Source organism: Pongo pygmaeus, chromosome 21, assembly GCF_028885625.2.
Source record: "Pongo pygmaeus isolate AG05252 chromosome 21, NHGRI_mPonPyg2-v2.0_pri, whole genome shotgun sequence".
In the NCBI taxonomy this organism is placed as follows: Eukaryota; Metazoa; Chordata; class Mammalia; order Primates; family Hominidae; genus Pongo; species Pongo pygmaeus.
Genome location: NC_072394.2, coordinates 48344907 through 48367327, shown reverse-complemented (window position 1 = coordinate 48367327; position 22421 = coordinate 48344907). Strand labels below are relative to the sequence as shown.

The following is a 22421-nucleotide window of genomic DNA, read 5'->3' as shown; positions in this document are numbered from 1 at the left end:
CTCCCGCAAGGTATAGGGCACAGCAGGTTCACCATCTGTGTTTATTACAAACTGTTTAATTGTTTCTTATCCCAATAACTTTACAAATATAGAACCACATGCTAGTCTAGGGGTGCTGTGCAGTGAGTCACTACAAACTCGCTAAGGCACAGCTTAATGCCGCTGAGATCCATCTAGGAGCAGTCCCAGCGGTGGCCTCAGCCATGTGAGGAAGAGGGCTTTGGAGGAGGGCTGCCAAGTGTGGCCAGGGGACCCGGCCTCAGGTCTGTGGAGGTGCTTCAACAGCACGATGCTCATTCTCTGTCCGTAGTGTCTCCATATACTTTCTCATCTTCTCCACCATCCAGGAGGGTAGGACAAAGGATTTCAATTCCTCTAGCTTCAGATCCAGGCATCCTCTGGAACAGACATTGAAGAGAGAAGTTGGGGGAAGTGAGGATGTAGGCCCTGCCTCATTCTAGGGGCTACTTTGAGGCAGGGAGAGGAGAAGGGGCAGGAGACCCACTGGTTTTACCTGTAGTCATCACTGGCCGCAAGGTCCCGGATGTCCTCCTCGATGAGGAGGTAGGCCTGAGGCAGGAGCAAGGGAGAGTGGTCATTGCCTGATTCATTTCACTCCAACTCAGTAACACTTCATTAAACATCTGCTTAATGTAAGGCCTGCTACTAGGTGGAAGTGGGGGATGTGGTTTACAATTTAGTATGAAAGAGTAAGTGGGGAGGGATGGGAATGGTTCCTTGAGACAATCTTTTACTAAAGTAGATGCTTCATGGATGGGAGAGTAGGGACTGGTGACTTATTTATAGCCTTCTCTTTTAAAAAAGGACCCATTTCTCTCTTGAATGGTATGGTGAAAATTAAAAAAAAAAATAAAGAAAGAAAAGAAAGGGATCCACCATTGCTCCTATGCCTTTTGGTTAAGATCAAGTATACGAAAGGACCCAAGGTGGGTTATAACAAAATGGCAAGAAAGCCAGCAAAATATACATGGAAACAGGAAATCAGGAAGAGGAAACCATGTGCTCCCTCTGAGGACAAAGATAACTTGGTTTTGAACTTTGTGGCAAAATGGAAAACATGATAAACTGCTCTGCTGTCTAGTAATTGGCCTGTATTGTACTGGGGCCTGTAGAAATGCTTTGTCACAATGCCTTGGTCTACAGTGGGTGAGGGCCCTTTTGTGAACTTAACATATAGGAAGAGATGTTCATCATATTAGAAAGTCTTCTGTGGGAGACTTTCTAATGTTAGCGTCGGGAATAACTGTGTATTCCTTGAGTAATTTGTCTACATCTTATGGGCACTATGAACCATAACAGATCAGATGTCCATGAGCGGGGCCTACAGCTGAATTTGCCAACATCTGTAGAAGTGCACAGGTCTCCCAGGTCAGCAATATAAAAAACACTTTTTTTTTTTTAAAGAACTAGTTTTACTGGTGGCTTAATTTTAGGTCCTGCCCCCACCCCCTACCACCTATTTCTTATTTATATAATGTTGCATTTTATGTACATGGAGCTTACCTGAAATCGTTTTTGAAGTAAAGCATAGGCATAAATAGAGTAGTAAAATAAAATAAAAGGTAGCTCTCAGTGCCAGAAAGGAGATGGCATATCAGTTTGTAAGGCACTTAGATTCTAAAAGGAGCAGTACCTGTGGTGGGAGTGAGTGAGTCCTCAGGTGGGGGACATTGTGTGTGATGGACAAAGCCCTCAACAATAGCTTTTGAACACATGCAATGATGATTTTCCTAAGGTTGCTGTTTCATATGATCTGAGAACTCTTTAAGTAGAGGTAAATCTGGAAGGGGCTGCCAGGTGTGCAAACACATTTCACTGCTAACTCCTACTGACAAGGGTTGCTGCCTCGAGTACTGTGTTGAGAAAAGATTCTATAGCTGTGTCTGGTGGAAGAGTGATCAATGAGTGAAATCTATCAGTGGGTGCAGTAGTGGGAAAAAGTAGTAGTGTGTGTCTTATACCTGCTATTCCCATGGACAGCTAATAATATCCAAATATGTGATCTTGGAGGCATGAGGTAAAAGTGTGAGGGGGCGTAAGGGAGACTTAGGGATAGGGAAGGGAACCTGAAGATTACAACTTGCTCTTCAGCATGAAGAAATAGGCCTTATAAGTCTCTCTTCTCATACATTGGTCAGGCTTTGGGAGTCAGATTTGGAAGTAGGCTGTCACCCACAGCCAAAATCCTGGTTCCCAGGTAGGGTGGGTCACTGGCAGTGGCACAAATGAATAATGCTTACCATCTTGCCCCCTGTTGCCCGCATGTGATGCTGCTCAGCCAGCCAGTGCTTGTCCTGGGGGTCAGCTGCATACTGTAAGGGATGAAGTTATAAGAGAATTAGCCTCGGGTAAGGGGCTTTTCTCATTTGGTCCCAGAGCATACTCTTGGCCCTTGAGCAGTTCTTACCAAAAGTCCTTGTCTCCTAGCGTGGTGGACTTAGAGGGCTCACTAATCTCTTCAGAGAAAGCTGAGCCAACCCCAAGGGCAGACCATGGGACCCAATTCCCAGAGACTTAGTATACTCCCAGTCCCCACCCCCTTCTCAAAACAAAGCACCCCGGGCAACTGGTAGGACTGATAACTATTATTTTAGAGCTTTCTCTTTTAAAAAATGATCTGAGGTGGCTTATAATGTCTGTAATTATTATGGTGACCATAATAAAACAAAAATCGGGACACCTCGTGTACTGTCAGACGCATAATAACATCATGGTTAAGAACTCGGTTTTGGAGTTACAAATAAGGTTGGTTGGTTTATTGATTGACTGATTGATTGATTGAGACGGAGTTTCACTCTTGTTGCCCAGGCTGGAGTGCAATGGCATGATCTTGGTTCATTGCAACCTCTGCCTCCTGGGTTCAAGCGATTCTCCTGCCTCAGCCTCCCAAGTAGCTGGCACTACAGGCATGCGCCACAATGCCTGGCTAATTTTGGATTTTTAGTAGAGACGGGGTTTCTCCATGTTGTTCAGGCTGGTCTTGAACTCCCGACCTCAGGTGATCTGCCCACCATGGGCTCCCAAAGTGCTGGGATTACAAGCGTGAGCCACCGTGCCTGGCTGTTTATTTATTTGTTGAGATGAAGTCTTGCTCTGTTGTTCAGGCCAGAGTGTAGTGGCATGATCTTGGCTCACCGCAACCTCCGCCTCCTGGGTTCAAGCTATTCTTCTGCTTCAGCCTTGAGTAGCTGGGATTACAGGCACATGCCAACACACCCAGCTGATTTTTGTATTTTTAGTAGAGACGGGGTTTTGCCATGTTGGCCAGGCTGGTTTTGAACTCCTGGCCTCAACTGATCCACCCACTCAGTCTCCCAAAGTGTTGGGATTACAGGTATGAGCCACTGTGCTCAGCCCAAATAAGGCTTAAATTCTGGTTTCTAGGTTGGGCGCCTAGAAACCAGAATTTAAGCGCCTTAAAAAAAAAAATCGAGGAGTGAAGAGAAACTGATATATATATTTTTTTGAGACGGAGTATCGCTCTGTCGCCCAGGTTGGAGTGCAGTGGCGTGATCTCGGCTCACTGCAACCTCTGCCTCCTGGGTTTAGGCAATTCTCTTGCCTCAGCCTCCCGAGTAGAGTAGCTAGGACTACAGGAGTGCACCACCATGCCTGGCTAATTTTTGTACTTTTAGTAGAGATGGGGTTTCGCCATGTTGGCCAGGCTGGTCTTGAACTCCTGACCTCAGGTGACCCGCCCACCTTGGGCTCCCAAAGTGCTGGGATTACAGGCGTGAGTCACTGCACCTGGCTGAGAAAGTGTGTTTCGCTCTCTACAACCTCCTGTGTATCGTCTGAATCTTTTTACAAGAGGAATGGGTTTATATATTATTTCTATAATCAAAACGTTTAAAAAAGGAAAAGAATTTGAATAATGCCTTCTGAAGGACAGAAAAATGGGCAAAAGATATAACAGGCAGTTTACAGAAGAAATACAAATAGATTCTAAATGACTGAAAAGATACTTATAATCAGTAATAGAGAATTGTAAAGTTGGGCCAGGTACAGTGGCTCAAGCCTATAATCCCAGCACTTTGGGAGGTTGAGGCTGTGGATCATCTGAGCTCAGGAGTTTGAGACCAGCCTAGCCAACATGGTGAAAACTCGTCCCTACTAAAAATATAAAAATTAGCTGGGTGTGGTGGCGGGTGCCTGTAATCCCAGCTACTCGGGAGGCTGAGTCAGAAGAATTGCTTGAACCTGGGAGATGGAGGTTGCAGTGTGCCGAGATCGTGCTACAGCACTCCAGCCTGGGTGACAGAGGGACACTCTGTCCCATTAAAAAAAAAAAAAAAAGAATTGTAAAGTGAAACAACAAAAAAATTTTCCTTCCAGTTATTGGACTGGAAAGATTACAATGAGAGGTAATAACCACTGGTAATGAGAGTGTGGGTTGGGAGTTTATGAAAAATGGTGGATTTTAGAATTGGGAAACTATGCTAATAATGATTAACACTTATTGAGCCCTTACTATGTGCCAGGCCTTATGCTGAGTGCTTTACTACACTCTCTGTTAGTTAACCTTAAAAGGTTGGTCTAGGGCCGGGCGCCGTGGCTCACGTCTATAATCCCAGCACTTTGGGAGGCCAAGGAGGGTGGGTCACGAGGTCAGGAGTTTGAGACCAGCCTGGCCAAGATGGTGAAACCCCATCTCTACTAAAAATACAAAAATTAGCCGGGCATGGTGGTGGGCACCTATAATCCCAGCTACTCGGGAGGCTGAGGCAGAGAATTGCTTGAACCCGGGAGGTGGAGGTTGCGGTGAGCTGAGATCATGCCACTGCACTCCAGCCTGGGTGACAGAGCAAGAAAAAAAAAATGGTTGGTCTATCACTATTCTCATTTTATACAGGACAAAAACAGACTCAGAAATGTGGATCAATTCCCAGACTTGAGCTAGTTAAAAAAAAGAAAAAAGAAAAAGAAATGTGGAGCCATTTGTTCAAGTTCATGCAGTTAGTAAAGTAATGGAACCAGGCCTAAAGCCATGCTTTAAACCACGCTGAAGTGGGAATTCAAAGTAGGTCCAAGGGCATATTGATTTTGGGGATGATACAAACAAAGCTTTTGGAGGAGGTGGATCTTAAAGAATAGTCAGGCAGATAAAGGTGGGAGAGAAAGGCCACCCAGGTAATGGGAATAGCAAGAGTGATGACATTAAGACAGGAAAACAAAGAAGGAGCCACTGGGCAAACTGTTTAAGTGTTGGGACTCGAGGATATCAGACTGGAGAAGAAGCGTGAGCAGGTATGCCTTTCAAAGAATTTGAAAACTTGCACAGAATGTGGTAGAGAAAGCCCGTGATTCTGGGATCCCACAGAGCTGGGAAATTCTGGCAAGAGGTGCCAAGCCTTACGTATAAGTGCAAAAAACCATGCGTGGAACACACATGCACTGCTATTCTTCTCATCTACTTCGATGCTCTCATGACTGATAAAATACAAAATCATCTAAGAGGGTGAGTGAGTTTATGATTTCCTCCATTATTCCCTCAAACAGTGGGGACCAAAACATAGCTGCTCTCAGGAGAGGAGTACCCTCTTTGAAAAGGCACAGGACCCAGCCTTGCTCCAAACTCTATTTTTTTTTTGAGATGGAGTTTTGCTCTGTTGCCTAGGCTGGAGTGCAGTGGTGCGATCTTGGCTCACTGCAACCTCCGCCTCCTGGGTTTAAGCGATTCTCCTGCCTCAGCCTCCTGAATAGCTGGGATAACAGGCACGCACCATCATGCCCAGCTAATTTTTGTATTTTTAGTAGAGACAGGGTTTCTCCATGTTGGTCAGGCTGGTCTTGAACTCCCAACTTCAGGTGATCTGCCCGCCTCGGCCTCCCAAAGTGCTGGGATTACAGGCGTGAGCCACTGTGCCCGGCCCCAGTTATTTTAAAATGCAAATGTGAGGGCAGTGTGATCTTGGCTCATCACAACCTCCGCCTCCTGGGTTCAAGCGATTCTCCTGCCTCAGCCTCTCGAGTAGCTGGAATTATAGGCATGAGCCACCATGCCCAGCTAATTTTGTATTTTTAGTAGAGACAGGGTTTCTCCATGTTGGTCAGGCTGGTCTCGAACTCCCGACTTCAGATGATCCGCCCGCCTTGGCCTCCCAAAGTGCTAGGATTATAGGCGTGAGCTCACGCGTCTGGCCCAAACTCTAATTTACAGACAACCAAATATGGTAGTGGTTAAGAGCTCAGGCTTTGGTGAGGACAGACCTGGATTTGAATCCTGACTCACCACTTCTAGCTGAATAACTGTGGGTAAGTCACTCAGCCTTTCTCAACCTCTGATTGTTTCAAATTTGTGAAATGAGGATGGCAATACTTATTTTTTAAGATAATATAAGTATGGTATTTAAAACTGTGTTTGGCACCCAATAAACATGCAGGCAAAGTAGCTGTTATTACTGAGGCACAGAGGTGTTGAGTAAATCATGAAAGGTAAAGGTGAATGGCAGAGGCGCAACTAGAACCCAGATGTCCCGACTCCAAGATCAGTGTTTGTTCTAAGCTTCTCTGTGCTGAGTAGAGTTCCCAGTCTACTCCCAATGCAATGGCCTGCTTTCCTCCCAGCAGTCACCTACCTTAAAGAGGTGTGGGTGCTTGATGTAGATTCTTCCTCTGGTGCCCCCCATCCCCAGGGCTCTGAAAAGTAAAAGCCAAGTGGTCAAAATTCCAGAAAGTGTAGTCCTACTAGTGAACTCCTGAGCTGTTTCCTCAATCAGTGCCAAAGCTCTTAAACTTACTTGTTGGCTCGAGATCCCAACACAAAGGTGGTAGATTCATTCAGGCGAGCTGGGTCCCACTGTGCAAAAAATAGAGAAGCTGGTGAGGGTGAAGTTTAATCTGATGGGTAGGACAGAAACACTCCTCCCCCTGCCCTTTTCTAACCCTCCCCTTGTCTATTATTTAATCAACAGTTTACCCAAGACACTGAGTACTCACAATATGCTAGGCCATGTCTGTGCTAGATACTGGGGATAAAGAGATGAAGAAGATACAGTCTCTGTTTTCTAGGATGCCACTGACATATGTACAGATAATTACACCATTATGCGATGAGGCAATGACACAAGTGAGTGCAGGGTCTGAGGGCTGCTGAGGGGAGGGTACAGCCAGGAAGGCGTGCTTAGAGAGGCATTTCCCAAGTTAATTCTGAAAGGGTGAGCACAAGTTGGGGTAAAGAGGGTCAGGAACAAGGGCATTCCAGACAGGGGGCAGCATGAGCAAAGACAGGTGAGAGGCAGCTTGGCCTGTTGGAGAAACTACTAGTAATTCTGTGCTGCTAACAGAGAGAGTACAAATTAGGGAGTGGCAACCGATGGGGCTGGCGAGAGAAACACAGAGGAGTTGGAGGTCTTAGGAGGTTATGTTCAGGGGACTGCATTTTATTTCTTCTGTAGGCAATGGGGAATCGCTGAAGGCCTCTAAACAGGGAGTGAGAGTCAGATTTCCTTTAAAGATAGCTTAGTCTTCTAGCAATGTGGATAATGGATTTGAAGGGGCAAGACTACAGGCAGGGAGAGCAGTTTAGAGGCCGCTGTGATAAAGCAGTTGGAAAGCTGCTAAGGGCCCGAGCTAGGGCAGCAGTAAGGATGAAGAGAAGGAAATAGGAACTGCAATATATTTAAGAGGAAGAATTGTCCAGGACTCAACTGGATGTAGGGAGGTGAGGAAGAGGAGGAGGCAAAGATGATTAAGATAAAGAATGTAAAGGAGGGCTGTGAGGCAAGATTCTGATTTCATGTCTGGCTATGCTGAGTCTGAAATGCCTGTGGAACTTCCAGCAGAGTGGTCAAGCAGATAGTAGGATATACAATTTTTAAAGTAGAAAAAGAGGCATGGGATGGACAAAGAGGTATGGGAGTTTTAGAACATGGTGGTCCCTGAAACCATAAGAGTATATGATTTAGATTATCCAGAGAGTTACTTTAGATGCAGAAGTGGGCCAAGGAGAGAATTCTGGGGAACATCCATTTATATAAGTCACTGCTGAGGAAGAACTCAGGAGAGAGAGGGAGGCAACAGAGGCTAATGGTTGAGAGCACAGACTCTGGTGTCAGCGGGTCTTGGGTTTGAGACTCAGCTCGATCACTTATGAGTTATGTGACTTTGGGCAAGTCTTAAGTGCATTAAGTGTATAAGACAACTGAATAAAATAATTTAGGCCCACAGGGAAGCTGGTAGAAAAGGAAACGCCTCATTTATAGAATGGTTCACAGAATTGATCTCATAAGTTTGTTATAAAGATTAAATGAGACAGTCTACACAAAAGATTTAGGGCACTGCCCGTTACATACTAAGTATTGAATCAGTATTAGTGACCACTAGCTCCTATAAGGAGAAGCCTTCAGCAAAGACTCAGCCCTGTCTTTGTTTTGCCTCTAACTCCAATTCCTACACGGGATCCTCTCTGAGGCCAGTGTGGCTGGAGGTGGAGAGGGGGAGATGGCTCTGGAATGGTGTGCATGCACCCTTCGCCCTCTACCCCTTTCCCTCATGGTGGGTCCTAGAGATAGTGGGACTATTTCCTGGGATCGTGATCTCTGCCATGCTCACATAATCATACCTTAGGGCCTTCCCGGCGAATTGGTTCACAGGATTTTGGTTTCCATCTGCTTTGAAGGAAAGAATAAAGGTGAGTTCTCCAAGGTGAGACATAGGACTAAATGCTGCTGGCTTGCTGGTGGTGGCAGGAGTTCCTCACACACTGTCACTTTAGCCCTGGACATCCTCCTTCATGGTGACACATTAGCGGAGGAACAAAGGGAAAAAGCACCGGACTACAAGCCATTCTAGCACTAGCTCTGCTCTTATACAGTGGCATGAGCAACTCCAAGAACCTCTGAGTGGCAGTTTTCTCGTCTGTCAAAAGAGACAAAAACAGCAACTGCCCTACCTATCTTGTGTTTGTGAGGAATAAAACTGCTTTGTGTAGGAGACACATCTAAGGTATGACAGTTAATACTATCCCATCTACTAAGCCAGCTGTTCCAAACTAACCCCACGCCCCTGAACCAGACCAGTGTGGCTTTATTTGATTTAAATACTGGGCTCCCATGTAAAGTTTTGTTTGAAAAAGATTCTGCTGCTTCAGAATTTTTTTTAAAAAGTGGGGCTGGGGGGTGGGTTGAGGGGGAAGGAGGGATGAACAGGCAGAACACAGAGGATTTTTAGGGCACTGAAAGCACTCAGTGTGATACTAGAATGGTGGATGCCTGTCACTATGCATTTGTCTAAGTTCATGTACAATACCAAGAGTGAACCCTCACGGAAACTATGCACTCTGAGGATCAAGACGAGTCAAAGTAGGCTCATCAAATGTAACAAATGTACCACTCTGGTGCCTGATGTTGATAATGGGGGAGGCTGTGAATGTGTAGGGTCAGGGAGTATATGGGATATGTCTGTACCTTCCTCTCAATTTTGCTGTGAACCTAAAACTGCTCTAAAAAAAAAAACTAAGTCTTAAAAAAATATATATTTGAAAATGACCATCTTGGAGGCAATGTTAACTATATGACATTAGGCAAGTAATTCTCTGAGTCTGTTCTTTATCTGAAAAATTAATGATATCTTCTTTAGAGGGTGGCTATAAAGATTAAAAGGTAAAGTATGTAACGTATTTAGACCAGTCATAAGCATCCAATATATACTAACAATGACAAACCTCCGGAGTTTAATCAAGCTGGGCCAAACCATTCAGGGGGTAAAACAATTTCCTCCTCACTACCCTCCTTCCTCACCCCTCAAACCAGGATAACCCCCCTCCATGATGACTTAAGCTGATAGATCTGATTTTGACAGGCACAGAACCCTGGCCTCTTTTCCTTCAGGGCCCCTCTCTCCGTCTGCTCCCCTATGCTCTCACCACACTGTTGGTCCCTACTCACACCATGCCGGCGGCTGCCCGGTCGCTTGACAGGATGTGTCCAGGAGGCCGTCCTTTCCTCTGCCACAAAAAACAGCTGTCAGAGGTCTGACCCTGTGGTTACTCCCCATACCCCACTGGCAGGTCCAGGGTCACTTGGCAGAGATGGTTTTCCAAAGAGATCAAATGATGTTTGACAGGGACAGGGAGAAAAACTGCCTCTCATGCCTAGGAAGGCTCAAAAGGGCTTTGAGGAAGCCCAGTACCTCGTGGAGTGAAGAGCCTTTTTTGAGAGACAGGGTCTTACTCTGTTACTCAGCCTGGAGTGCAGTGGCATGATCATAGCTCACTACAGCCTTGAACTCCTGGGCTCAAGTGATCCTCCCACTGCAGCCTCTCATGTAGCTAGGACGACAGAAATGTGCCAGCATGCCTGACTAATTTTTTTTTTTATTTTAGAGACAGGGTCTCACTATGTTACCCAGACTGGTCTCAAAACTCCTGAGCTCAAGTGATCCTCCCCTCTTGGCCTCCCAAAGTGTTGGGATTACAGGTGTGAGCCACCACACCTGGCCTGACAAGCCTTTTTTCAGCCAGAAAACAAAACAAGGAAATGGTTTACCTTTTTAGGAAGGGGGCTTCCTCGATGGGCACATTCTTCTTCTGCCTGACGGCCACGCTAAAAGAAAAGGGAAGGGAGTCAGTGGAAGGCCAGTGCCTGGGAACTGCAGGTCCTCTGGAGTTGCAGAAGACAGTGCCCTGGACTACAGCTCTCCAGCCCCGCTCTGACCCAGGCCAAAGAAGCCCATCCAGCATGATGCTGTGTGGACCTGGTCCTACAAATGGAAGTACATGAAACCTCCCTGGGCCCACATATTTCACTTGCCTTCCAGCCTGAAGGACCTCCCGCTCCAATACCCTAGAACACAGTGACTCTGACCTTTATTCCTGGAAGCTCATGGGTCAATCTGGGTATTACTTTTTCTCCATCTGAAAATAGCAGTTTAGCCTGAAGGGAAAAAGACCAAGTGTTACCAGTCACTATTTTGGTGGGTAAGCACACCCTACCTACTTCCTTTTTTTTTTGGAGACAGAGTCTCGCTCTGTTACTCAGGCTGGAGCGCAACAGCACCATCTTGGCTCACTGCAACCTCTGTCTCCTGGGTTCAAGTGATTCTCATGCCTCAGCCTCCAAAGTAGCTGGGACTACAGGGGTGCGCCACTATACCCAGCTAATTTTTGTATTTTTGGAAGAGACGGGATTTCACCATATTGGACAGGCTGGTCTTGAACTCCTGACCTCAAGTGATCTGCCCACTTCCAAATATATATATATATATATTTTTTTTTTTTTTGAGATGGAGTTTCACTCTTGTCGCCCAGGCTGGAGTGCAGTGGTGCTATCTCAGCTCACTGCAACCTCTGCCTCCTGGGTTCAAGCGATTCTCCTGCCTCAGCCTCCCAAGTAGCTGAGATTACAGGTGCCCACCACCATGCCCAGCTAATTTTTGTATTTTTATTAGAAACGGGGTTTCACCATGTTGGCCAGGCTGGTCTGGAACTCTTAACCTCAGGTGATCCACCTGCCTTGGCCTCCCAAAGTGCTGCGATTACAGGCATGAGCTACCACACCCAGCCACACACACACACACACACACACACACATATATATATATATATTTATATGCATAGAAATAGACATCTATTTTTAAAAAAACTTGAATTAATGATCATAGCTGAAAAAGTTTAAAAATGTAAAAAAGCAAAATAAGAAAAACCTGGAATCTCATTACATAAACTACTGTTAATGTTTCAATGTAAATTCTTCCTTGATTTTCCCATGTAAATACATACTATATGTTTTTTCAAACTAAATACATTAGTATAACACATATTCCTCAGTAAGCTGCCGGTTTTCCTTTTTTTTTTTTTTTTGAGATGGAATCTCGCTCTGTTGCCCAGACTGGAGTACAGTGGTGCGATCTCGGCTGACTGCAATCTCTGCCTCCCAGGTTCACGCAATTCTCCTGCCTCTGCCTCCTGAGTAGCTGGGATTACAGGCATGCCACCACACTCAGCTAATTTTTTTTTTTTTTGTATTTTTAGTAGAGATGGGGTTTTATCATGTTGGCCAGGCTAGTCTCAAACTTCTGACCTCGTGATCTGCCCGCCTCAGCCTCCCAAATTGTTGGGATTACAGGCGTAAGCCAGTGCACCTGGCCTGCTGTTTTTCTTTTAATAAATATTGAGTACCTAGGACCTAAGTGCTGTGGACACAGCAGTAACTAAGACAAGCTGTTGTGGAGCTTATAGTTTGTGGGTGATCTGGATAATAAGCACAGAAACAAACAAGGTAACTGTGGATCATGATAGATGCTGTAAGAAAAAAAGAAAAAAACCCAGGCAGATGTGACAGAGAACCACCAGAGGAGGAGGGCTACTTTGAGGGAATGGCCAGGGAAGGCCTTGCTCAGGTGTCCTCTGAGTTGCGATGTGAAGGAGGCTGTAAAAAAAGCTGGGCAGAAGTGTTTCAGCAGCAGGGAGGAGTGCAGAAGCTCAAAGGTGGGAACACCTGGCTCATTTGAGGAAGAAAAGGATGGAATGGGCAGAGGGGAGATGGTGCATGAGCAGGAAACTTGCAGCAGGTGGAGAATTGGGTTCACCTGACCTCTGCCAGTGGCATTTGACAGTGCTGAGGGCTCCCCCTTCTGGAAACACTCTTTTCTACAGGCTCCTGTGGCCACACTTCCTGTGTTCCTTCTACTCTGGCCATTCTTTCTTAGCCTTCTTTGCTGGCTTTTCCTCCTCAATCTGGTTCTTTTCCCTCTATCCTCTCTCATTACATATTCTATCTGCTCTCACCTATTCTCACAGCTTCAATTCATATCTATAAACCATGACTCCATAATTCAGCTGTAGACAAAAGGTTATCCTCTGAGCTCTAGACTTATATACCAAATAGTCTGCCCCATGTCTATGCTTGGATGGCTCAAAGCTGCTAATCCATAATTGGATTCATGTTCTTCCCCTCCAAACTTTGTCCCTTTCCAGTGAAGGGTGATCAAGTCTCAATGTGTAATTATGCATACATTTGTTGGTAATCTAATTCATACCTGTCTGCTTAAGTAGGCTGTTAAGTTCTATTAGAGCAGGAAGCTTGTTTGTTCATTTATCATTTGTTTGTTCCTTCATTTACTCAATAATTCAGCAAACTCTGTACACATACTAAGAGTCATATTCCAGGGCTGGGAATACAGTGGTGAACAAGATTAGGCCTCACCTCTTGTAAAGCTCAAGATTTTAGGAGAGGTAGGAGTGCGAGGGGAAGACCTCTCTGATACTTAAACTAAGATCTGAAGAAAAGAAGGAGCCGGCTTTACAGAGTTAAGGGTAGAGTACTCCAGGTACTAAGAACAGCAAGTGAAATGGCCTAAGCTTGTGCTGGAGAAGCAGAAAGGAGTTCATAATGGCCAGAGTATAGTCAATAAAAAAGAGGCAAGATGAAATGAAGTTAGAGAAGCAGGCAGAAGCCAGTCGAGGGTGGGCTCTGTGGGTCATGGTAAGGCATTTTTTTTTTTTATTATACTTTAAGTTTTAGGGTACATGTGCACAACGTGCAGGTTTGTTACATATGTATACATGTGCCATGTTGGTGTGCTGCACCCAGTAACTCATCATTTAACATTAGGTACATCTCCTAACGCTATCCCTCCCCCCTCCCTCCACCTCATGACAGGCCCTGGTGCCTGATGTTCCCCTTCCTGTGTCCATGTGTTCTCATTGTTCAATTCCCACCTATGAGTGAGAACATGTGGTGTTTGGTTTTTTTGTCCTTGCGATAGTTTGCTGAGAATGATGGTTTCCAGCTTCATCCATGTCCCTGCAAAGGACATGAACTCATCATTTTTTATGGCTGCATAGTATTCCATGGTGTATATGTGCCACATTTTCTTAATCCAGTCTGTCATTGTTGGACATTTGGGTTGGTTCCAAGTCTTTGCTATTGTGAATAGTGCTGCAATAAACATATGTGTGCATGTGTCTTTATAGCAGCATGATTTGTATTCCTTTGGGTATATACCCAGTAATGGGATGGCTGGGTCAAATGGTATTTCTAGTTCCAGACCCCTGAGGAATCGCCACACTGACTTCCACAATGGCTGAACTAGTTTACAGTCCCACCAACAGTGTAAAAGTGTTCCTATTTCTCCACATCCTCTCCAGCACCTGTTGTTTCCTGACTTTTTAATGATCACCATTCTAACTGGTGTAAGATGGTATCTCATTGTGGTTTTGATTTGCATTTCTCTGATGGCCAGTGATGATGAACATTTTTTCATGTGTCTTTTGGCTGCATAAATGTCTTCTTTTGAGGAGTGTCTGTTCATGTCCTTTGCCCACTTGTTGATGGGGTTGTTTGTTTTTTTCTTGTAAATTTGTTTGAGTTTATTGTAGATTCTGGGTATTAGCCCTTTGTCAGATGAGCATATTGCAAAAATTTTCTCCCATTCTGTAGGCTGCCTGTCCACTCTGATGGTAGTTTCTTTTGCTGTGCAGAAGCTCTTGAGTTTAATTAGATCCCATTTGTCAATTTTGGCTTTTGTTGCCATTGCTTTTGGTGTTTTAGACATGAAGTCCTTGCCCATGCCTATGTCCTGAATGGTAATGCCTAGGTTTTCTTCTAGGGTTTTTATGGTTTTAGGTCTAACATTTAAGTCTTTAATCCATCTTGAATTAATTTTTGTATAAGGTGTAAGGAAGGGATCCAGTTTCGACTTTCTACATATGGCTAGCCAGTTTTCCCAGCAGGATCATGGTAAGGCATTAAGACTTTATTCTCCCTGCAACAAGAAAGTCACTGAAGGGTTTTTAAAATGGGGAGTGACATGATCTAATTCATCTTTACAGAGATCAGTCTGGCTGCTGTGAGAAGAGTGGATTGGAACTGGGTAACGGTGAATGTAACTCTGGACTGAGATATAAATGTGTGAATTATGAGTAGCTGAATTGGCTTCCAAGCCACAAGACTAGATGAAAACACCTATGAAAACAGTGAGCCATGAAAGAGAAGGGGTTTGAGGACTGAACTTGGGAAGGCACCAACAGTTAGAGGCGGGGGGTGAGGGAGAAGAGTAGGCAATGAGGTTGGAGCAAAGTCAAGGCACTCGAGCCAACAGAGGAGCATTCCAAGAAACACGAAACGATCCACTGTGACAGATGTCATTGAGAAGCTGAGTAAGTTGAGGACAGTTAGGCACCAGAGGGTTTGACAACATGGAAGTTACTAGTGACCCCGACAAGAGGGGTTCCAGTGAAGCAGTGGGGACTGAAGCGAAAACAAAGTGAACAGAATGAATGGGAGGTGAGAAAGTGAGCCAGCGACTATTGGCGACCTTTCCTGATGTCTCCCTATAAAATGGTGATGGCAACAATTCCTCCTAATAACAGCAGCTGACACATGTAAACAGGTTCTCTACTATCTTGGGAACAGTCATTTATAGACCTGATGTCATGCCTCCTGACCATACCAGAGAGGCAGGGAGGCAGCAGGGTGCTCATCCCCATGACACCAAATGGGGCCGTGATAACTTGATCCACCAAGCACCTGTAGGGGTGAGACAGATTTTAGCTATTCTAATTATTGTGTGTCTTAAGCCATTTCTTTTTTTTTTTTGCTCTGCTTTTAAAAATTTTTTTCTAGCTCTATTGATGTATAATTGATAAACAGAAATGGTATATATTCAAGGTGTACAATGTGATGAACTGACATACATATACATAGTGAAATGATTACCACAATGAAATCAATCAACACATCCACCACTACCATTTTGTGTGTGTGGACACTTAAGATCTATGGTCTTAGCAAATTTCAAGTAAACAATAGAGATAAACTATAGTCATCATGCTGTACATCAGATTGCCCAGAACTTGTTCGTCTTATAACTAAAAGTTTGTACCCTTTGATTAACATCCCCCCACTTCTCCCCTCCAGCTACTGCCATTCTACTCTCTGCTTCTATGAGTTTGCTAAGCCACAATTTCTTCATCTATAAAATAGTAATTAAAAGATACCTTCTGTACATGGTTTCTTCTGAGATATAAAAAAAAAAAATGCATTTATCCTGGTACCTGACATATAGTAGCTACTTCCCTTCCCTTCCCTGTCAGCAACAGCCTCAAGCCTATCTCGATATGTGGCTTGCTGGGCATTCCCCAAAATACCACTGATGAGAAGATCACATTTTGTTTTGTTTTGTTTTTGAGACAGAATCTTGCTCTTTCACCCAGGCTGGAGTGTAGTGGTGCCATCTCGGCTCACTGCAACCTCCGTCTCCCGGGTTCAAGCGATTCTCGTGCCTACAGCTCCCAAGCAGCTAGGATTATAGGCATGCGCCACCATGCCCAGCTAATTTTCATATTGTTTGTAGAGATGGGGTTTAGCCATGTTGCCCAAGCTGGTCTCAAACTCCTGGCCTTGAGTGATCTGCCCACCTTGGCCTCCCACAGTGCTGGGATTACACGTGTGAGCCACCACGTCCAGCTTAAGATCACATTTCTTATCAGAGGCTCGAGAGCTAAACCTTGTGCCTGCATCTCTTGTCCCCTTTGGTCTCACCTGCTCCAGGCAGCTCCGACAGGCTTCCTGGATCAGCTGCTCTGCGTCCACCTCTTCCCCAACATTGTCTCGCACGTTCAGTGCTGCCTTCTGGAAGAACTAGGGGAGCACAACAGAGGACAAGGTCAGAGTCCTGTTAATGTGCATCAACCTGAAGGAAACTGAATATAAAATAAGTTTTTATCCTAGTCTCATACAGAAAGGAAAAGTGATTATGAGCAAGGCTTTGGGATCAGCCAGATTTAGATTCACATTTCAGGCTCGACCTCCTCCCTTTATTCCCCCTCTTACGGATATAATCGTGGAGGTGCCCAACAGATTGAGGTGTAAACAGTGCAAAAAATCAGGCCAGGCGCGGTGGCTCACGCCTGTAATCCCAGCACTTTGGGAGGCTGAGGTGGGCGGATCACGAGGTCAGGAGATCAAGACCATCCTGGCTAACACGGTGAAACCCCGTCTCTACTAAAAATACAAAAAATTAGCCAGGCGTGGTGGCGGATGCCTGTAACCCCAGCTACTTGGGAGGCTGGGGCAGAGAACTGCTTGAACCCAGGAGGTGGAGGTTGCAGTGAGCCGAGACCATGCCACTGCACTCCAGCCTGGCGACAGAGTGAGACTCTGTCTCAAAAAAAAAAAAAAAAAATTTTTTTTTAGTAGAGATGAGGTCCCACTATGTTGCCCAGGCTGGTCTCAAACTCCTGGCCTCAAGTGATCCTGCCTCGGCCTCCCAAAGTGCTGGGGTTGCAGGTGTGAGCCACTGTGCATGGCCCCAATAATGGTGATATTATTAAACAACTAATAAAAATACTTCTTACTTATTGGACACTTGTTATGTCCTAAGCACAGTGCTCAGCACAGTACATTTAAGTCACTTCATCCTTACAAGAGGTCAGCAAAAAAAAATACGTGAGTGACAAGGGCAGATTAAAAAAAAAAGATATCTGAATTACCCTCAAGAGGGAATAAAATTCTTGGGGGATTAAAAATTCAAAAACTGGCTGGGTGCCCTGGTTCACACCTATAATCCCAGCACTTTGGGAGGCCAAGGCAGGCAAATCATTTGAGGTCAGGAGTTCGAGACCAGCCTGGCCAACAGTGAAACCCATTCTCTACTAAAAATACAAAAATTAGCCACGCAAGGTGGTGGGCACCTGTAATCCCAGCCACTAGGGAGGCTGAGGCACGAGAATCGCTGGAACCCGGGAAGTGGAGGTTGCGGTGATTCGATATTGTGCCACTGCACTCCAGCCTGGGTGACAGAGTGAGACTCTGTCTCAAAAACACAAAACAAAACAAAAAAAACAACAACAAAAAAGGAAAACTTTAGATATCTGTGTGTAGGAAAGAGACAGACTGGTGATGCAGGGAAGGACTGGACTCCTCACGAGTCTTTCCCCTGTTATTTTTTATCCTGTGTCTCTCTCACCTTCATGTACTTGTTGAAGACAGTCTGGATCTCCTCGTTGATGCTAGGCTGCAGGACAGCTCGGAGGAGATCCATGGAGATGGCAGGATCTGTGAAACTGCATTCAGGAGGGAGACAGGGTGAGGGGGCATGTCCCAAACATATTCTTTCCCAGCCTCCCCAGTCAATTACGGACATAGAATTCTTTAACAATACTAGACCGCTTTTATTGAAAACTAGCTACATGCTTAGATTTTATGCAAATCACAGAGGCATGACTTTATTTTTTTCTCATAATTACTCTATGAAGTGAGTATTATTTTCAAAGTTGTTTTTGTTTTTGTTTTTTTTTTTTTTGAGATGGAGTCTCACTCTGTTGCCCAGGCTGGAGTGCAGTGGCGTGGTTTTGGCTCACTGCAACCTCCGCCTCCTGGGTTCAAGCAGTTCTCCTGACTCAGCCTCCTGAGTAGCTGGGATTACAGGTGTGCACCACCATGCCCGGCTAATTTTTGTATTTTTAGTAGAGACCAGGTTTCTCCATTTTGGTCAGGCTGGTCTCGAACTCCCAACCTCTGGTGATCTGCCCGCCTCAGACTCCCAAAGTGCTGGGATTACAGGCGTGAGCCACCGTGCCCGGCCAATTTTTTGTATTTTTAGTAGAGACGGGGTTTCTCCATGTTGGTCAGGCTGTTCTTGAAGTCCCGACCTCAGGTGATCCGCCCACCTCAGCCTCCCAAAATGCTGGGATTACAGGCGTGAGCCACCGCGCCCGGCCCAAAGTGTTTTTATGAAATATAATACTTATACAGAAAAGTATATACACTTTAATGAGTAATTATAGTGAACATCCATTTCACTACTACCAGCATCCCAAAGGCCCCCCTTGTGCTGACATGCATACTATTAATCCCTCTTTATAGTTGAGAAAACAGGGGCTCATCAGAGTCTGCATGAGAACACAGTTGTCTGACTGCAGAGCCTGTGCTCTTAAACTCCATGCTAACTGACCTCTTTAGAGCCCTCAACCACAGAGCGAGTGAATGTGAGGGACCTTAGGTACTGTTTATTCCACAACCCATCTCCTGTGCCCTTCCCCATTTTGTACGTGAGTTCAGAGAAGGAAGTGACTTGACTAGCTCAAGATCACAGAGTTACAGAATCGGAGTCTCCTCTTTCTCAGTCCTGTGCTCTTTCTACCGGCTGTAGATCTCCATAGCCTTGTGCACTGGGGATCCCAAAGCTGCCATGCAAGCCAGTGGCTGGGATATAAGTCCCATGCAGGGCCAGCCTTACCTTGTTGTCATCTGTGAGCGGCGGCCCCTCCGCTGCACCTGCCGGTGCTTTATCATTATGTTCCAAGGGTTCTGTGGGGACCAAGGGAACAAATGTCACTGCGGTCTGTGACACTGGGGTGGGGTGGAGGTGGAGGGTGGGTATGAAGTTAAACCTGGACATCCCTGCTTCTCAGATCCGTCACCATCTCTCCCGCCTTGGGGTATCGGGGGAGGACAATAGTTGTAAGGCCTCCTCCACAAAAGAGGAACTGAGGCAGATTCCTGCCTTAAAAGTCCCGACCTTGACTTCTGGCACGGCAGGAGGAAGGGAAGCAGTGTTTACCGAGGGTCAACTCTGTGTCAGGTGATGTCCTGGGCGCTGTACCCGCCTTTATCTTCCCATCCCACAACAACTTTTATGAGACAGGTACTAATCATTTCCATTTTATAGAAGAGGATCCTGGGACTCAGGGGGTTGACAGAGATGGCCCACGTCACCTAGCTAGGAGGGCGGCACCAGAATTTAAATCCAGGTCGTCGGGCTGCGAAAACGCCAACTCCCTTTGCAGCTCCAGCCGCCGCGTTCTCTCGCCCGCGGGCCAGGGTCCCAGGAGCCCCGAGGCCGTGCCCGGCCCGAGCCCAGACCTCACCGGGGGCGTCCTCACCGTAAGAACCAGCTGCCCCGCTGCGCCCGCATCCCCTAGCTCCAAGCCGCCCCGCTCGGCCCCGCTGGGTCCCCGCGGCTGCTCGGCGTCGCCAGTGGCTCCCATGGCGCCCCCGGCCCCCACAACTTCGCTGGACTCTGTCACCGGCCGGAAAGTGGCTCCGTGACGTCACTGGAGCGCGCTGCTCGTCCGCCCGGAAGCGCGACGCTGGAGCTGCGGGGTTACCATGGGAACCGAACCGCCGCGCCTCGCCCAGGACAGGTACACTTAGAGGCCTTGTAGGTGGAGGTCGTTGGGGCTTCCTCTTGGGAGGGCTGCGCCTCGATTGTGGAGTGTGGGTGTTCAGTGGCGGTTCAGTCAAGGGATGTTTCCCGCTGGGCCAAGGCCTGGGGATGACTGCGGGGTAGGAGGAGGGGACCAGGTTTCTGTAGGCTGGGGTTGGGGAGCAGAGGGAAGCGTTTGGTACAGCGGCGCCTGCAGTTCAGTTTTTGAAAACTAGATTTTAATATGCTCGGCCAGGGGCGGTGGCTCACGCCTGTAATCCCAGCACTTTGGGAGGCCGAGACGGGAAGGTCACTTGCCATCAGGAGTTCGAGACCAGCCTGGCCAAGATGGCGAAACCCCGTCTCTACTAAAAATACAAAAATTAGCCAGGCGTGGTGGTGGGCGCCTGTAATCCCAGCTACTCGGGAGGCTGAGGCAGGAGAATCTCTTGAACCCAGGAGGCGGAGGTTGCAGTGAGCCGAGATCATGCCACTGCACTCCAGCCTGGGCGACAGAGGGAAACTGTCACCAAAAAAAAAAAAAAAAAGCATATTAGGCACATGTTAGGTCATCATCAAATGTTAATTATGCCGAGATCGCGCCACTGCATTCCAGCCTGGGGGACAGAGGGAGACTCTGTCTCAAAAAAAAAAAAAAAAAAAAAAAAAAAGCATATTAGGTCATCATCAAATGTTAATTATCTCCATGAGCCAACATCAGCCTTCTAACAATAAGGGCAACTTCCTGGCTCCAAACTTTTTGGTCCTATTAAGGAGGTTTTTACCTTGTACTTGCCCATAGGACTAAGCGGTGTCAGTGGACACCATTAGGTATCACAGCTGACGAAAGGCATGACCAGGAGAGATAAAGAAAAAAAGAAATGGAGAAAAAAGAAATAAAGGAGGTATATGTGGGCAGACTATTTGAGTCATACATAGCAACTTCTCTTGGGTTCTGCCAGCTAGCCTTCATACAGTCCAAGAATGGCCTGTGTGGGTTAGAGGGACAAAGATGTAGGTGTTTGGTGCTTTTCATTAGTTCTTAACAAACCCAACTACTGCTTTTCTGTAAGTTTTTGATAGTTTCTTTTCTCTCTCTTTTTTTTTTTTTTTTGAGACAGAGTCTCACTCTGTTACCCAAGCTGGAGTGCAGTGGCACGATCTCCACTCACTGCAACCTCTGCCTCCTGGGTTCAAGCTATTCTCCTGCCTCAGCCTCCCAAGTAGCTGGGATTACAAGCATGCACAAGCATGCCCAGGTGATTTTTGTATTTTTAGTAGAGACAGGGTTTCGCCATGTTGGCCAGGCTGGTCTCGAACTCCTGACCTCAGGTGATCTGCCTGCCTTGGCCTATTTGATAGTTTCTGAATGGTCTGTTCCATTCTGTCTTTTCTAGGTTGCTAGGATGAACAGGAGCCACAATTTTATTATGCTTGGTTATGTTATTAGCTTTGGCTATTAAGTAGTGTCGTGAATCCCTCCCTCTGTTATTTGGGCTAAAGCCATGTCCTTCCAATGCCCTTTAGGGCTCTCTTTGATTCTTTTTCCAATGGCCATCCCTCCATTTTTCCAGCCACCCACTAGGTTTCTCATCATCCAGGAATATTGTGTATATTGCTTACAGAGTTTGATCCTCCCATCACATGTCCCCTTTGGTAGTGCCAGGAATTTTCCCACACTCCAGCAGCCAATCCCTCTTCTTCTTGTCAGGAGAAGATATTCTTGGGGAGTATTGTGAAAGGGAAGGTTTTGGGACTAGGTTTGGGGCCATCCCTAGTCCTGCCCATACCTCAGCTGATACTCTGGGCAAGGTGTACACCTCTAGCCTGAACTGAGCTCTCGTCCCAACTCTCAGCATCATCATGATGTTAAGCTGCCTCTTTCTTCTGAAGGCACTTCTTGCTCTTGGGTCCCTGGAATCCTGGATAACTGCAGGAGAACATGGTGAGCTATCATTTGGTATCCCTGGCCAACAGTAACAGAAAGTGACTAGAGGAGAGGAGAAGTCATCCCCTGCCTTCTCCGAGAGCAAGGTTGCTTGTAAGTGGAGATGATCATCTCTATAGGACAGGACTGGATGAACAGATTCTCAGGATGGCCTGGGTCGTTCTTCCTGGCTTTCTTTACCCTCTCTGGACAAGGAGATAGGACTTCCAGTAGGGCTTACTAGAGGTTCTAGCTTTTCCCTTGAACTCATTAAATGATAACGGGATCATCCTAACCTTTCTCTCTCGTTATCGGCAGGTTGGCTGCTCCTTTAGTAGTGGTGGATGTATGTTAGTATTTGTGTATTAGGAGGGGAAGGTGG

General features: G+C 46.2%; 2 protein-coding genes across 8 annotated transcripts in view; one reads left to right on the top strand and one right to left on the bottom strand.

Annotated features, from left to right (window-relative positions):
* Positions 1-27: 27 nt before the first annotated feature.
* On the bottom strand, positions 28-20035 carry DNTTIP1 (deoxynucleotidyltransferase terminal interacting protein 1). Of its 2 annotated transcripts, none has more exons than XM_054467630.2 (13): positions 19850-20035; positions 19204-19274; positions 17932-18028; positions 16506-16604; positions 10827-10895; positions 10509-10565; positions 9909-9967; positions 8585-8633; positions 6762-6820; positions 6600-6660; positions 2262-2333; positions 515-570; positions 28-398 (listed from the first exon to the last, which is right to left on the bottom strand). In XM_054467630.2, exons 1-13 carry the CDS (start codon positions 19952-19954, stop codon positions 260-262), a joined length of 993 nt encoding a protein of 330 aa, XP_054323605.1. In that variant the 5' UTR covers positions 19955-20035; the 3' UTR covers positions 28-259. The 2 variants fall into 2 exon arrangements, with proteins under 2 accessions (XP_054323605.1, XP_054323606.1); XM_054467631.2 differs by having other exon boundaries at positions 8585-8630.
* Positions 20036-20053: 18 nt separating this feature from the next.
* Positions 20054-22421, top strand: part of WFDC3 (WAP four-disulfide core domain 3) — a 93288-nt gene continuing 90920 nt past the window's right edge. Inside the window, exons 1-2 of one of the 6 annotated variants that reach the window (XM_054467634.2) lie at positions 20782-21017; positions 22006-22057. In XM_054467634.2, coding sequence (XP_054323609.1) covers positions 20994-21017; positions 22006-22057 — 76 coding nt within the window. In that variant the 5' untranslated portion in view covers positions 20782-20993. Of the gene's footprint in view, positions 20111-20781; positions 21018-21390; positions 22089-22421 lie in introns of those variants that run through there. The other 5 variants (XM_054467638.2, XM_054467635.2, XM_054467639.2 and 2 more) reach the window with 5 other exon arrangements.

Excerpts from the sequence above, each read along its gene's own strand:
- DNTTIP1 (XM_054467630.2), bottom strand. The coding sequence starts at position 19,954 with ATGGGAGCCACTGGCGACGCCGAGCAGCCGCGGGGACCCAGCGGGGCC. Across the intron at positions 6,821-8,584 it reads TTCGCCGGGAAGGCCCTAAG|TGGGACCCAGCTCGCCTGAA; the intron begins GTATGATTATGT and ends TTTTTTGCACAG. Across the intron at positions 399-514 it reads GCGGCCAGTGATGACTACAG|AGGATGCCTGGATCTGAAGC; the intron begins GTAAAACCAGTG and ends TGTCTGTTCCAG.